This window comes from Rhamphochromis longiceps, linkage group LG8 (genome assembly GCF_057381845.1).
Source record: "Rhamphochromis longiceps isolate RC_006_pf linkage group LG8, R_longiceps_female_GT1.1, whole genome shotgun sequence".
Lineage (NCBI taxonomy): Eukaryota > Metazoa > Chordata > Actinopteri > Cichliformes > Cichlidae > Rhamphochromis > Rhamphochromis longiceps.
Genome location: NC_140564.1, coordinates 10,474,908 through 10,491,923, shown reverse-complemented (window position 1 = coordinate 10,491,923; position 17,016 = coordinate 10,474,908). Strand labels below are relative to the sequence as shown.

General features: G+C 39.0%; 1 protein-coding gene across 1 annotated transcript; it reads left to right on the top strand.

The window, feature by feature from the left end:
* The first annotated feature begins 1,364 nt into the window (after positions 1-1,364).
* On the top strand, positions 1,365-14,671 carry fdxr (ferredoxin reductase). Its single transcript, XM_085415721.1, has 12 exons — positions 1,365-1,783; positions 2,168-2,265; positions 4,958-5,053; positions 8,122-8,244; positions 8,337-8,450; positions 8,597-8,698; positions 10,405-10,512; positions 11,367-11,451; positions 12,924-13,123; positions 13,204-13,375; positions 13,461-13,634; positions 14,138-14,671. The coding sequence occupies exons 1-12, from the start codon at positions 1,702-1,704 to the stop codon at positions 14,266-14,268; spliced, it is 1,485 nt and encodes a 494-aa protein (XP_085271847.1). The 5' UTR covers positions 1,365-1,701; the 3' UTR covers positions 14,269-14,671.
* Positions 14,672-17,016: the final 2,345 nt, after the last annotated feature.

Genomic DNA, 17,016 nt, shown 5'->3' with positions numbered 1-17,016 from the left:
GTAATCAGGAAAGTAATCAGGAAAGGGAAACACAGCTGGGACTAATTGGGCAGGATGAGACAAGGGAAGCAAAACAGAATACACTGACATAAGACAAGGACCTTCAACATAAAACAGGAAACACACCAACTGAACTTACAGACTCAGAGATATGAGCTTCACATTATGATAATACTGACGGTACAGAGGGAACACATGGGCAGGGATGACTAGACAGGACACGTGGGACCAGAGCAGGCACAGAGACACAGACTAGACACTGAACAGAAGGAGTATGGAAACCAAAACCTAAGAACTAAACTCTTAACAAGAATTAAACTGAAGCATAGGATAAACGAATCAAAACAGCTCAACTAGTAAATCAGAACATAGACCATAATACAGAATAACACCAGGACACCAGAAACTCAAAATGCTGGGTCAAAATGACCCTGACTCGTGACAATAAGAGTACATTTAAACACCTAAACTTAACTTAATCATTATGCAGAATGGCTATTTTCAGTTAATTAAATAATGTCGGCTAGTTTGACCTATAGTATTGCTATTTATCCGCAAAATAAAAACTAAATGGTAGAAAGGAGATGGGGTGCAAAGCACAGTAGTTACCAAAACAGTGGAGTAGAAGCCGAAAGTAGGATGACACACATACCTACATAAAAAACACATATTTTAGCAAAGTATTTGAGTGAATGTTCTAAGTTACATTGCACTGGTACCTACTAGCATAAAAAAGCTTCAATAAAGCGATTCCGTTTCTCCATTGAAGAAAACAGTTTAAAGCCTTGAACAACCAGCTGCCAGCTATAAGGTAAATCATGACTAAAAATACTTTATTTGGATTTAAAAAAATAAATTTTAAATAAATACATACATACAAAAGTAAAAAGGAAACGTACAAGATTGTGCTTATAATTACTTTTAACGCTGAAGGAACTAATCATCCCATAACCCACTCCAAATCCAAGATTCCACAGCAAATAACTCCCAAATTTATTGAATTTAGTCCTTTTCATTCGCGTAGTAAGGTATTATTATAGTTTTTTTATATTTTTTGTTGTTTGTGTTGTGTATGTGTAATGCTTTGTTCGCCTGGTTTCTTTAACTTCGCGGTCACTAAGTATCCTGTTTCACCAATCACTGTTTCAATATAGTTTTATGGGTAAAATAGTTCCTTTCCGATCCTTTACAAATAACTCATAATTTTTGTTAAGACAAGGTTGAGATAAATACCATCATTTCACAATATCATAGCTTGAAGTAAGTCTGACAGTCACGTGTAAAAGTCAATGGAAGGCGCTAATAAATGTATACTTAACCATGTACGCCGTCATTGTGGAACTTTAATTGTCAATGCCGGTTTCCCACGGACTGTTATGGCCGTAACGCAAGGTACAGCCTTGAAAACAGTTTGTTATGGTAATGATGTTTTACGTGATAAAGTGCATATGTGTAAAATAATTAATCGATATTAGCATTAGCTAGCCATTTGAGGACACGAAGCTTTAAAAATAAATAAATATAAGGAAGAGTAAAGATAAGCGTTTTCCACCTTGGCTTCTGAACTCAGCGCTGCTCAGTGTCCAAAGCTCAGAGGAGAGGCAGCTATGCAGAGCTGGTCACCACGGTCAAGGAAAGCAACGGAGAGGGTTTAAGCGTTTCATGCTTTAAAACGAGGCAGCTCGTCTAAGTCAGGAAGCTATGGGCGCTCATAAACTGCTGTTTTCCGAGCTGAAGCTGTGGACCTCAGGAAGAGGTGGATGGATAGCGCGACTTCACAAAGGTGCGGTAATCAGGAAATGTTTACTCGTAATACACTTGATATTCAGTGTGGACGCGTGCCAGACCCAGAACAAAATTTAGCCAACTTAACGTTCTTATCGGCTGATCTACACACCTGCTTGAAGAAACTTTAACAGGCTGATTTAACTCAGCAGTACTTAATATATCAAGCAACTCTGAGCATCAGTAAAACAAAATACTGTATAACTGCATGCCTTACTCTGCTAGCCTTTCATTAAAACACTGTAGGCTGTAGCTGTACACTACACTGCCTTAGCTTACTGAGACCCTTTAGCTCACTAAGAGGATTTAATTCAAACTAAGGCCTTGCTGTTTTGCTGCAACTCCAATGAGTTAGACGTGAACTTGTCACGTGTTTTTGCAGGCGGCTGTGGAAAGGCTTCATTGTCCTCATGCAGCCCAAAGGTGTGTATTGTCGGAAGCGGTCCAGCAGGTTTCTACACAGCACAGCATCTAATCAAGGTATGGACTGCTTGTTATGACAGACACAGGAGTAATAGTAGGCAATACTGATAAATATCTGAATATGTAGTACTGTGCCAAAGTCTTGAGCCACCCTTGATTTCTTTTTAATGTTCTTCCAATGAGCTGGCCCTTCTTGTCATTTTTAAAGCGGTGTCTTAGTTCAGCAGGCTTTTTAAAGAGTTTTCTTTAAACTCTCATTTTTGGCCCACTTATTATACCTGAACATTTTCAAAAAGTGCTTTTGTTTAAGAAACCACTTAAAAAGGCAGCTAACCCAAGGGATGGGGCAGCAGGGATGTCAGTGTGTGCAGGATGTCCTTAAAAAAAAACTGGGCAAAGTGGGGGAAAAAGGAAAAACATATTTACTGGGGGGGGGGGGGAACACATTTACAAAAAAGGAAAGGAAAGCTATGTTCTTAAGAAGCAGTTGTTCTTAACCTACAGTTACCAGGTAACTGTAGGTGAACTCTTAATTTAGTATGCCACAGTGTTTAAATTACACAGCTTGCTGAAGACTGACAGCAGCCTTCCTACTTTCTGTCACAGTGATACCTACAGCAAGCAGGGGTGAGTCTAAAGGGGGGGGGGGGGGGGGGGGGTTGGTAAGGTGTATTAGACCATATTTCTTTCAAGGCTTAAAAAGTTTAGATTAAATTAAATAAATTCTGTTAATTTAATGGTAATTGGTGCTGTTAGACTGGACAGTGACTTATTAAAACATGCACCATCATAGCATTTGTTTTCTGCTCCAGGAAACATTGCATCAGTTCTGAGAATATTGATATCATCTCTTTTCTTCAGTGCAGACACCGCATACTCTTTAAAAAGATTACAGACATGCATATTTACTCACTCACTAGCACACTCAAAGACACACACACACACACACACATTCATACACTTGTTAAAAAACACATGCACATGAACAAACACCAAATCTACCTCATCCGTGTGATGCAATAGAGTCAGAAATCTTTTTTTTTTCTCCTATCGATGCAAGAAAGCATTTTGAACATTTTGAATTAACTTGGAATATCAACAATAAGACAGAAGAATTTCTTATACAATTTTACAGCTGATGGAATAATAAGTAGAATTCTCAATTACTAAAATAATCAATAGCTGCAGTCCAATTCTAAATGAATTTGCTAATGACTACTAATTTATTGCCCAATAGTTGTGTGTTAATTACATGTTAATTTTTCAATTTGTGTGTGTGTCATTAGTTTCTCCAAATCCGGCCAGCATCCTTTAATGTGAAGTCAAACAAATGAGCGTGCCCCTCCCTGCTTAGTACACAAAACCACTACGCTATCACACACTAACCAAAATATAGCCTTTGAGCTGCCTACTGAGTACATGCTCATACATACGACTGGAAATAACTTGCAGGGTATGCTGTGTCTTTGAGCCCAAGGTTATGTCATTGCAAGCTATGCCCCCCACACACAGCAGCACGATGTGCATTGGCCATGCAGCACTGTGGCTCTTTGATGTTTTTCATGTTGTGTTTGTATGATTTTAAGTTCATATATTAATTGTTGTCTGATTCAGCACAACATACTTTAACTAATATAATATAAAATTATATAATAACCAGTTTCTGATGATTAAAAAAAAATGTAATCAAATTTTAATTTCATACATTTTGTCATTTTTATTTACTTTGTGTTTGTACTTCAGAAAGTTTGTAAAACTGTTGGCACGAGGAAGCTGCATTCGATACATGACAGTAATTAATATTAATATAATGGTGGATGTTCATATTTGTCAAGCTTCAAATAAGAGTTTAGTGTGTGTGCAAATAAATGGCTCAGTGGCTGTCTAGAACCAACCACAAGAGCAATAATGTAAAGTAATAATTCTCTGTATGACTTTATGTGGTTTACATCATTGTGGAGGAACCGAAGCAGTGAAACAGTTCGTCAGTTCATTAAGGTTTATACATATTTGTTGTAAGGTCCCAACATACTTTTCAGTCAGTGTTACTGATTAGTCCAGTGTTACAATGGACTAATCAGTCCATTGTAACACTTTGATTCTTTTCCTTTTCAACCGTTCAATTGAAGGTTTTCTGGTGCGCGTGTGATCATTGTCCCGTTGTGTGACCTAATTTTGGTCAAGCTTTAGCTGATGGACAGACAGCTTCACATTTGACTAAAGAACACTTTGTCATACAGAGGAGTTCATAAGTGACTCATTTATGGCAAGGTGGCTGCAAATCAAACCTAAATCATCACCCCTCCACCACCAACTTAACAGTTGGTTTGAAGTCTTTGTGCTGAGACCCTGTGGTTGTTTGGCTTTCACCAAACATCACACCATGCATTAATGCCAAGCATCTACACTTTGACCTCATCTTTCCAAAGGATCTTATTCCAGACGTCCTGTGGTTGATTTTCTAAGCCCTGCTGCTGTGTTCTTTTTAGAGAGATGACACGAACAAGCAATCCTTTTTGGTTTGTTTAAAAAAATTATTTAGATTATTTAATTTTTAGTGGTTTTATTGGTTTTGAGGATTTTTATTTTTGGGCTGTGTTGAAAATATTTCAAGACTAAAACTAAAGATATTCCAGTTAGTTTTGTAACCACACAATATTTGTTTCTGTTTTTTCTAAAGCCTTTATTAACGGTTCACTTTAAGCTTTACGCATTATATTTTGGATTTTGTTTCTGTTTTTTCTCTCAGGCTCGCCAAGATGTTGAGGTGGACATTTATGAGCGTCTGCCTGTCCCCTTTGGCCTGGTCAGGTTCGGAGTGGCCCCAGATCATCCTGAAGTCAAGGTGTCTGCCTCTAATAGATTTTAAAGAACAGATAATTGCCTCAAACCATTTTCTGTATATTACCTGTTTTTAAGCAAAAAGGACAAAAAAGATTCATTTAATTAGTCCAGTTTCTCCTCAGTAGTTCTAACACCAGATGCAGTGAAAATCTTTTAACACAGGGATTAGTTTTGTTTTGGAAAAAGAAACTCTTCAGACAAACCCGTTTCTTAAAGTCTGTTTAGTTTCGCCAGACTGTGTAACGACCTGTGGTACCGTTAATGGAAAATTAAAAACCAGTCAGTGGTTAATGCAGACCAGTCAAACAGAAAGAGACACGTTAGATAAGTCTGTCAGTGAAGTGAAATTCCATTAGAAGTGTGAATAACATCACAGTGAACGGGTGTTATCACGTTTATGTCTGAGGTTGAATGCAGTGTTTGAAGCTCGCTATATTTCCATGTCATCACACCCAACTCATTAAAATGTAACTGAACAACAAAAGCAATATTATGCAACCCTCAACAGGACACATATCCCAACATGCTGGCAAATATAATGACAGATAAATACTGGTAATAATGAGACCTATCTGCTTTGTTTCCCACAACCAATAATGTCACCTTTGCATGTCTGATATAATCGTGGTTAGAGATGTGGTTAGCCTAGCTCAGCAGAAATACTACTTTGAAAGTAATACACCAAGACTTTTAAATCACTAGTGTGTCTTCTTTGTTCAGTCAATACTGAGGCAAAACATGCGAAAACAACAACAAGGTTCTTTTCGGTGACGTGCAACCATTTCTTGTGAAGCAGCAGTTGATTTCATCTTTAAAGCACATGAGTGAGTGCATGAATCGATCTAGTCTGGTCTGATATTTCTGCTGAGCTGTTCCCTGCTTTTAATTCCACTAATCATAAAGGTAAGAGAGCGGTGGGCCAATAGTGTAGTGGTGTACACATTTGGAAAAGATCCCCAGTTTGATCCCAGTAGACACAAATCTATTGGGGGTTGGGTCAGGAAGGGGTACCCAGCATAAAAATCTACCAAATCATGTGGAGCGAACCCATGTGAACAAGATAGCAGCCAAAAGTATTTGTTTGAATGTAATAAGATAAGATAAACCTTTTTTAATCCCACACGTGGGAAATTTTCTGCTCACGGCAAAAAGTACAATTAAAGAAAAGTAAGATTTAAGAAAAACACGACAGAATAGGAGAAGATAAAATAGAATAACATACTGTACAAAACAGAATAAAATGCTCTGTCATAGTAGGAAAAATTGCACTTGGTACTATTGCACATCAGGGAAACGGGGCGAAAGTTACAGCTGTGTATCGATGCATGTGTGTGTGTCTGTCTCCACGTATGTGGTTATCTGTAGAGGCGATGTTGTAGAGACAATTTCAAGCTCAGTCTTGCTCTTTCTGGTAGTTTTGTTTGTTTTTGTTCCTGATCCCAAATCTTAACATCAGATTTTTCTCAGAAGCAACATTGGCTCCATAAGCATTATTGAGAGTTCAAAAAAATGTTATTGTAGTTGTTAAAGCAGTCACACGGACAACTCAAGAATGTAATAATAATTAAAACTGGGTTCCACATTCATCTATGAAGCAAATTCAAGTCCTGGAGAAGGCACAAATATATTGAAGGTTGCCTTTAATGCATTAAAATTTTGCTTATCAAAAGATGAATTTGTGTTTTTGCTTAAAGCTGTTTCTTAAAGTCTTTATTAAATATATGCAGCATCATACAGCAGCAGGATCCATATGAGCAGCTCCATTAAGGCGCCTATATTCAGACAGGATTATCATTACTGTCTAAGTAGCCTCTGAACAACCACAAATGTCTAAAGTTAAATGAATTATTGGTATTTGTGAATTTTCAATATCACTTCTCACAGATTGTTTGGTCCTTCCATCATTATTATTTTTAATATTATACAAACATTTCATCGCCAACATCAGCCTTTTGTCTCCTGAAATCTTCCGATGACTGTTCACCCAAATGAAAGTATATTATTGTGTATTTATTATGAAATATAACTGGCATTTAAAAATTACAGTGAGGATAATTAACATAGTCCCATCTACCATGTTTTCTCTTCCATATCTCAGTGCAGCTGGGAGGTGAAAGGTGGCAACCTCTGCACTCATTGAGCTGTGCTCTTATTACAGTCTGAGTCTAAAGTTCAATTCAGTTTTATTTATATAGTCATCAGTCAGTTTCCTGCACTTTGTCAGCAAACAGTGAAGTGAAGGAAATCCATTTTTCCTCCAGCCCTTCTATCATGAAGACGTTAGAACTTCTTTATGAACTCTTTGTTCTTACAACATGCAAATAATGGGCTCTGTGATCTGTTCTGTACTTGTTTGTAAATGCAGGTGAACACTTTGAACTGAAACTAACATGACGTAATTTTGCTGGCTTTTGTATCTGGCATAGTTATTAAGGCATCGTCTCCAGAAATAGATAATAACACTGTAAATAAATGCACTGCAGCATTAAAAACTAGACCTGCATGTGTGAACACAGATGTCTGCTCGCGCCGGGTCTCTAATTACACAGATGTGTAAAAAGCAGGTGCTGGCGTGTCGAATTCACGGAGAGAGTGTGGACGTCATGCGTCTTATCTCCTGCCAAACTCTTTTGAGGCTGCGCCCTCACTTCAGCCAGAGTGTTCAGAGAACTGAGAGCGAATCTGAAGCAGGCTATCTCATCCTGTGTGCTACATAAGAAAGGCCAATACTGCACTCAAATCTGAGTTCTTGTGTGAATGTGGACACAGTAATGTATACTTCATTTATTAAAGGGAATTAGTTTTCCCAAATAAGTCTAATAAGGGTTTGAGCACCACTACAGGAGCTATAAAACTATAAGACAAGAACAAGAAACCTTCACAAAGTGGAATATAGTGAAGTTTTATGTAAATATTCTTAAATCAGAGTTTACCCCAACAAACTTTAGTCATCTGCTGTCCTGAGGTCATTAACCACTGGATAGAGAATTACTCCCATAATAGGTGGAGTTGAAATACAGATGGAGAGTCCAGCTTGCTAACTTAAATTTTACCGATTCTTGTCCTCAGAACGTCATCAACACATTCACGCAAACGGCCAAGCATTCACGCTGCAGTTTCTATGGCAATGTGAACGTAGGCAAGAATGTGAGCATCACCGAGCTGCAGCAAGCCTACCACGCTGTCGTACTGGTAAGGATGTGAAAGCCCACTGCGGCTCCTTCACCTTAAACGTGTGAAAAATAATCATCTGTTTCTGTTGAACTCTGTAAATTGTGCGACAGAGTTATGGTGCAGAGGGAAACCGGAGCATGGGAGTACCGGGCGAAGACTTGGCTGGTGTGTACTCTGCCAAAGACTTTGTGGGCTGGTACAACGGACTCCCCAGCTGTCGAGAGGTAAGACTTCCAAGTAAGTGTTTCACATAGACACACAAGATGTTTCCATCCATCAAAAAGAGCCTCAACAAAGTTAGATCATTTCACAAGAAAAACTGTCAGGTGAAACTGCTTCTCTGTCTCATCTGTTCGATTTCTTTCTTCAGCTGAGTCCAGACCTGAGCTGTGAAACAGCAGTCATATTGGGACAAGGCAACGTGGCCTTGGATGTAGCAAGAATTCTGCTATCTCCCATCGACATTTTAAAGGCGAGTTGGTTATCAGTAAATTTATAACAAAAGAAACAAAAACAGTAAGAGCAGACATGTTTCAGTCAGCAAGTCTTGAGTGCTCTGAGATGTATGAAAGAACCGCTTAAGCTGAGGAATTTTATCTGCTTAAATAATCACAAATGTTTTGTTTGTCTGTTAGGCATGAAAAGCAAAAACACCGTTGCTGAAACCTCAAAAATATTTTTGTTTTTCATTGCATCAGCGTGAAGCCAAATGGAGAAATGTTGTGTCTTTATCTGTTGTTGTTTCAGAATGCAAAACAAAACTAAACTGAACAGAAAATCATCAATAGATGAAGATAAGATAAGAAATAGTGCTACAGAGTAGTTTCACTAGTTTTGACAAGTAAAGTTTGACCTTTCTAGTTTCCTGATCACAGTCCTCCACCTGACACTAAGAATTAATGGGCAAACGTGACTGAAGAAGAACATGAGGGGAAAGTAAGAGCCCCTAAAAAGGCTGGTAGGTTATGTAAAATGTATTATTGTAGGGTCGTGCACCTTGAGAAGTCAGAATGTTTTCAAATAGTGAAGATATTTTCTTTACCATGAGACAAATACATGACTTTGTTAATAATTACAGTTGGTTTCCTTTTAAACCTTGGGACCTGTACTAATAGCAGCTTCTGACCCGCTCGGGCTCAGTTTAAGTACACATGGTTTGGCTTTTTAAGCTAGCATCTCTGAGCCTGCATGACATCATAGGATGTACAGGAGGTAACCACAGGAAGCTTTTAGGGCTGAGAAACACAGCTAACGTCTTTTAAAATGTCTAACTGAACTAACAGTCTCTGAGAAAAGTCAACTTTAGTGGAGTCATTTTCATCAGCTTCAAGTTTCTCTGATGTGTCATTTAATACAAAAGCACCACTGATAACCACAAAATTAAAGGTCAAAGATGACAGTGACCTTTTGTACTTGACTGGTAGATGTAGGACACCATGGTGTCAGTTATAATAGTGAAGTTTGATTTGTTTTGTTTGGAATAAATAAGTGATGAGCTGCTTTGTCAGACTAAAGTGGGGAAATTGGGCATACAAATATCAAAAGGTGATACAAGAGCTCACATACATTTGTTGGACTAAGACACAGTTCCTGTAGTTTTGCCTCTGTGTACCAATAAAGTGGATTTTAAATGAAATGATGTATATGAAGCATACCATAATATTTGTTATATACTCTACCGAGGGAGCATTATTGAATGGGAATGTATGGCTGCCAGTGGAACAGGATCGCTAAGGTTTATCGATGACTTGACTGCTCAGTCAGTCAAATTCTGCAAATTGGTCGGCACTTCACAAGTGAAGCCCAAAGCATAATCCAAAAGAAAAACAAAAAGAAAAAAGGCCCTGGCAGTGCATCTCAAGAGAGGAAGCGCAGCATTTGGTGATGTCTGTTGGTTCTAAACTGCAGGCAGTCATCAAATGTAAAGAAGTTACATGCTGAATTAAAATCAATCACATATTGACTGATTGTTTTTAAAATGTGTCTGTACGCCTGTGATGGTGCAAAATTACAAAAGTTGGGTATTTGTCCAAGAAATTGTGAGTCAAACTTCCTGTGTTAACCAGCAATATGAGCTAACAATAAATAGAAATCAAATCACTTGGGGAAAAAAAATCTCTCTAAGCTGTTCAGTTTTCCAGCTGAAAATGTAATTTACTTGTCAAACTTTTTCTGCAGAAAACTGACATCACACAACCAACACTGGAGGCTCTGGCAGAGAGCCAGGTCCGCAGGGTGCTGATAGTTGGCAGGAGAGGACCCATTCAGATCGCTTGCACAATCAAGGTGTGTGTCGGACAGAAAAGACAACAAGAGGAAAGAATAATATGTTCTCTAGTGCCTCTTCCTCAGGTCACCATTCATCTCCACGCCGCATCTTCCAAAACCTGTTTCTTAACACCACAGACACGCAGAATATTATTAGAAGGCTTTATTTTAATCCATTGGAGTGGTACAAACTGCACTTTTTAGCCACTGTGCAAGTGTTAACCAACTGTTTTATCTGCATCTTTGCCTAATGCTTAATTGATAATTTTAGCCGTTTTTAGCATTTTCTTAAATGACCTGTTTACGTGTTAGCTTTGGCTTGCTTTTTTTAATTCCACTTCATTTTGGGGTAAAAAAATTCAACAATTTAACTATTAAAAGTTACAACAGCTGGGTCCAAGAGTAAAGAATAAAAATATGGAAAATATAATAGTCGCTTTAAGAGTTCCCACATATGAGAGAAAGCCAGAGCACTTTCATGCACACTTGGTCAGTGACCTTGTAATGTTACTGCTGAGGTTGGTAGAAAATGTGTCCTCTGCAGGGAGTAGCTTTATCTTGTAGTTTAAAGTGAAAAAAACAAGACCAACATCACATTATTTTCTTTTCTGCTTATATTATTTGAACTATTCTTCAGTCTTTCAGTGTCACCCTGAAAAATCTGAGGTTCGTCCTGTAAAATGAACAGTTTGGTTGTTGTTGCCAGACTGTTTCAAACTTGTCTGATCATCACCCCTCTTATATGTTCGCTGTCATTGTTGGTACTGCAGTAAATATAATTTCACTAGAATTTTACCAAAAGAGATTCTCCATGTTTTTAATGATGCTTTAATTTGGCCCAGTGAACCATAACATATGCTCCTTTTCTACAGGAGCTCAGAGAAATGGTGAACCTGCCGGACACCAGGCCGGACATGGTGGCGGCTGATTTTGATGGAGTCAAAGAGGCTCTTAAAGGTGAGACCACATGCAGCTTTATCTTCATGCTTTCCCCTCTAACTGACCTGCTGTGTTTTTAAAGCCAATAAATGTTTACATAGTTTCGTCTGCCTTTAAGATCTGTAAATTTCAGTGTTTTTAGTTTTTCTGGTGCAGCTGGAAAAGATGCCTGGTGTTTTTAAGTGAGCAGTGAAAACATGTTAGATATCTACATGTGCATGTAACACATGTTCAGACTGCTGAAAGCGCCATCAGGAAGGAAGAAAGGTAAGCTGTGGTTAACAACAGCATACCCAGCTGAGACGTATAGCTTATACATACTGTGAGGTGAATGGAAACTGCCAGACTGCTGCTGCTGCTGCTGCTGCTGGCTTTAGTTTGAAAGATTTTCTGTTGTTGTGTGGGAACCTGCAGGTTAGGGTGCAAAACAGAATTGTGCAACAACCCCCCCCCCCCTAAGCTGGCCTCGTCCTTGCCAGAGAAATGCTGCTGGCCTCTTTGATGATGGCAGGCACTCTCAGATTTATAACGATAACCTTGACTCTGGTCACAGATTGCTAAAATAACCCTGAGCGTATGTTTCGTTTTAGTGATAAATAGCAGTGAAGGATGGTAAAAGAAGCTGGCTATGTTTATCTGTGTTGTAATCGTGCCTGCTGAGCTTGCATTACTGGAGTGACAAGTCTGTGGTCGCAGCAGCACATCAGAACTTTGCAGTTACAGGAAATTTATAAAGACCAGTTCCTTAAAGCCATTTCTAATGTGTTCATATGTGCACATACAAGGTGCATGCACAGCAACACTCACATATCACTTACTGAAAGACCACATGCACACTTGTATGTAAAAAAAAAAACAAAAAAAAAAAACACATGCATTCACAGCCATATACTAGTCATGAGACCACAGCATGTGTCCATAAAGTTCCCAAGTATAAGAGTAGCTGCTAGTGACAAAATTCTAAGAAGATTGTTAAAATTATGGAGTTTTGTTGGAATTTCCTTTAAAAATCAAAAGACTAAGTAAGGAGAAAGATAAAAGTTATTCACAAAGCATCTTATACCTTAAGATGAAAACAAGTATAGGAGTGGAGATGGGGACTAGTGTTTCCTAAGGAGAGGGAAGAAATGGTACAAAGTACAGAGCATTGATTGGTCACGTCTCTCAGGTGCCGTGTCAGGTTTCTTAAGGATATGATTTTCGGATTCAGTTCATCTGCTGTAGATTGATAAGTTGAACGGCAGCCAATGTTCAAAGAAAAACTTTGAAAGACCTTCAGAAAGGCTCTTTAGAATGTACAAGAAGGTCCTGGCTCCATGGAAGCAAAATATAAAGACATAAGGGATGATCAAGACTTTTGCACAGCACTGTATATGTTGTTTTCACAACCTATTCTATCCAAAAAAAATAATTGGAAGATTAAAAATTTGGACGTTATAAATGCAAGCAAAGCAGGGCGATTTTAAGCTGAAGTATCTCTGCTGTGTCAGACTTGCCGAGGCCCAGAAAGCGTCTGACAGAGCTGATGCTGAAGACGGCCCTGGAGGTACCCGGAGAAAAGGAGCAGGAGAGACGGAGCAAGGCCTCCCGCACCTGGGGCTTTCGATTCTTCCGGAGCCCCGTGGAAGTTTTGGCCGAACCCGGCCACAGCAGAATAGCTGGCATCCGACTGGCGATCAACAAGCTGGAGGTTAGCAGGATTTGGTTTTCCAAAAGTGCCTGTCACTGTGCTGCTGCTCCTTTTAAAGCAGATATCCTCTCTGTGAGCAGGGTTCAGGTGACGGAGCCCAGGCTGTGCTCACAGGAGAAGTGGAGGACGTGCCCTGCGGCCTGGTCGTCAGCAGTATCGGCTACAAGAGCCTGCCCATTGATCCATCAGTGCCTTTTGACTCCCGCAAAGCCATCGTTCCAAACACCATGGGCCGCGTTAAACAGGCTGCAGGTACCCTGTAAACACTCTAAAGAACAAGCATTATATTATATTTTATTACTTCAATAATATTTAATGATTCGATTTTTCTTTGTAGGTCTGTACTGTAGCGGCTGGCTTAAAACAGGCCCCACAGGTGTCATAGCTACCACTATGAACAATAGCTTTGACACTGCACGATCCATTTTGGAGGACATGGACTCGGGAACGTTGGATATGTCTGCCGCTAAGCCTGGATCACAAAGCATTAGTGCTCTGCTGGAAAAGAGAGGTATAAAAATGTTAGTTTGTCATTCACAATACATCCTATAACTGTGCTCTCGACGTGTGCTGCTATTCTATGAGCCAGTATAGAGTCATGAAAGTAAATGTGCGTGGACCAAAAACAGTTGGACTAAAAACAAGGGAAAATGAACTCAATGCTGGAACAGTCACCAAAAAGTCGGGCTGTAGAGATTCTGTTTGAAGTGACTGTTTGTGTTTATTGTGAAGTTCATTAAATGATTACATAAGAAGTAAAATGACGAAGAGCAAAAAAAAAACAAAAAAAAAACAAAGATGCAAAGAGATTTGAAAGAGAAAATTACAAAACAAAACTAGCAATAAATCCTGCATGCCACCAAAACATTTGCTACGGAGAGCCATAAATCAGTAGCAACAGCAGCAGTGAGGTATGTCGTCATCATCTCAGTGCACACAGTGACCCGTCTGTATAATCCTGTTCTCTGAAGTTGCCACTAAGCCACAGCCAAATGTGATTTTTCTCTTCTGTAGGAGTGAAACCAGTGACTTTTTCAGACTGGGAGAAGATTGACAATGTGGAAATGAAAAGAGGTGAATCCCGTGGGAAACCCAGAGAAAAGCTACTGACTGTGGAGGAAATGCTGCACGTGGCTTGGACATGAAAGAATGAAACCGTTTTCATGTGAACAGGCAATGCTACCTAAAAAATGACTGCACTTGTCTTTAGGGATCTCACTGATTGATCACACAATAAAAATGACTATTTGAACTCCTTAACATGGATTTAATTCATATTGTATACATGGCACTACTAGGAACTGTTATTTGCTACAGTGTAATTTAGTTACCTTGTTACCAATACAACACACTGACTGAAAACAACAAGGACTGAAAACCTGCTGCGCTCAAGACCAAACTATAATGGGTACGATTTTTATGGAAGTTGTACACTGTAATGTACCGTTAACTAAAAACTATGTGGCAACATTTTTTTGCACTTTTATATAATGTCATTGAACATCTTAAATCTGTATTTGAGGAAATAAAATGACGTCTATCCTTTGATTCCTGTCCTCAGAGCTTCAATTGTTACTGCTGGGATCCATCGTTAGGTCCACAAGTGTTTGAAAATGTTTTGGCACTACTTTCATATATTTGGCTCTTCATAATTTGAATTGAAATTCTTATTATATGCGATTAAAGTGCAGATTTTTATATTTTATGGAAAGGTCAGCAGGACTAGAACATCTATAGGTGGCAAAAAAGGATGGGTTTTTGTTTTTGTTTTTTGAAAAGGAAAACTATGTGAATTGCAAAATCAAAGGTTTGGACAAGGAGGGTGTTCATACTGAGCTTATCATAAAAAGGCCTGGACATCAATGAAGACTGGTGGATGATCACAGCATCCTTTCCATAGTAAATATAAACCTCTATAAAATATAACAAAATGATTCTCCAGAAGGTTTGTGTCCCTTATTGTTGGTCTACTATAATGAGAAGACTGCAGGAGCACACCGACTGTTACCATAAGGTGCAAAGTGAAGAAAAAAAGAAAAGCCAGATTAGACTTTGCCAAAACATCTAAAACCTCAGCATTGGAAGACCATTCTTTATTCCTTAAGGCCTAATACCAACCTATACCGCAGTGTGAGGTATTTGGACATTTGAAACATGCAGATTGCAGTTGGGATGATTTGGGCCACAAACTGACAGGAAAATGTGACAGTTCACTCAGTCTCAACACTGTCACCACTTTGTGTGAACTGACAAATTCACAGGTTTTCAGTGGTACAGCAGATGTTGGCGGTGTTATTGATGAAACCTGAATCGTTTTCACCCTGATAACAGTTTAAAGTAGAAGCAGAGGTGGGAAGCAACAAAGTACAAACACTGATACTGTACTCGGCTCAGCAGCTCAGAACCAAAAGCTATATCAAAAACATTGACAGGTAAACTTATGTAACATGTTAACATAGGACCCTTTCTTTCATATAAGCTTTCCAATTCTTGCATCCATTAAATGTGGAGAGATAAGGCAAGACATCACAATTGCCTCCAACAGCTGCTGTTTTCATGTGAATTGCCTCTCACCCTCAGACCTTTCTCAACAGGGTTGAGGTCAGGGGAGTATGGGGCCACACCATGGGTTTCTCTCCTTTTATTCTCATAGTAGCCAATGCGACAGATGTTCTTTGCACCATGAGATGGTGCATTGTCATGCATGAAGATAATTTTGCTACGGAAGGCACAGTTCTTTTGGTACCATGGAAGAAAGTGGTCAGTCAGAAACTAAAGGTAACCAAATTACAGTCGCAAATAACATTACATAATACATTTATGTAAATTGCCAAGGTCATTATCACAGACTTTAAAGGTGCACATCCACATAGTAGTAAACCTCAAGAGTTCTGCATTTCTGCTCAAGTTAAAAATAATTTACATTTCTGTATTTTCACCATTCTTTAGTGCACACACAGTAAATTGACATAGCTACTGGCCACTATGAAGTTTGGTGTTTTGTAGGTTAAAATTCAGCTTATTTAAGGATATTATTTCATTATTAGGAACTATATCTTTGAGGTCCGTATCATTTTCATGTCATACCTATAAGCAATGAACTCACCACCCTTCCCTATTCAATTCAATACAATTCAATTTTATTTACATAGCGCCAAATCACAACAAAAGTCGCCTCAAGGCGCTTCATAGATACAGAGAAAAACCCAACAATCATATGACCCCCTATGAGCAAGCACTTTGGCGACAGTGGGAAGGAAAAACTCCCTTTTAACAGGAAGAAACCTCCAGCAGAACCAGGCTCAGGGAGGGGCGGCCATCTGCTGCGACCGGTTGGGGTAAGAGAAGGAAAACAGGATAAAGACATGCTGTGGAAGAGAGACAGAGATTAATAACAGATATGATTCGATGCAGAGAGGTCTATTAACACATAGTGAGTGAGTAAAGGTGACTGGAAAGGAAAAACTCAATGCATCATGGGAATCCCCGGCAGCCTACGTCTATTTTTTTTTTCTGCCTGTCCCATTTGGTTCTTTAGCCATCAGAATTGTTGTCTGAAGACCAACAAGGATACCCAATGGATTTACTTTGCCAAGTGGATCATCGTGGCATTGCCGTATTGGTCCATTTGGTCGATCTTTGTTTTTATTATTTATTATATTTTATTTTCAGATGTTACAGACGGGACAGACATGAGTGAGGGATAGGAAAGGGAGAAAGAAAGAGGAAGGAAAGGAAAAACAGAAGGGGAGAGGGACAGTGAGAAAGGGGGGGAGAAAAAAAAAATCTCCTGGATCACCTGTTGAGAGAAGAATAGAAAACAAGCAAAAAAGACAAAAAAAAAACCAAAGCAACATACTAAACACAACACCATCGAATTAATCTAGCTAAGT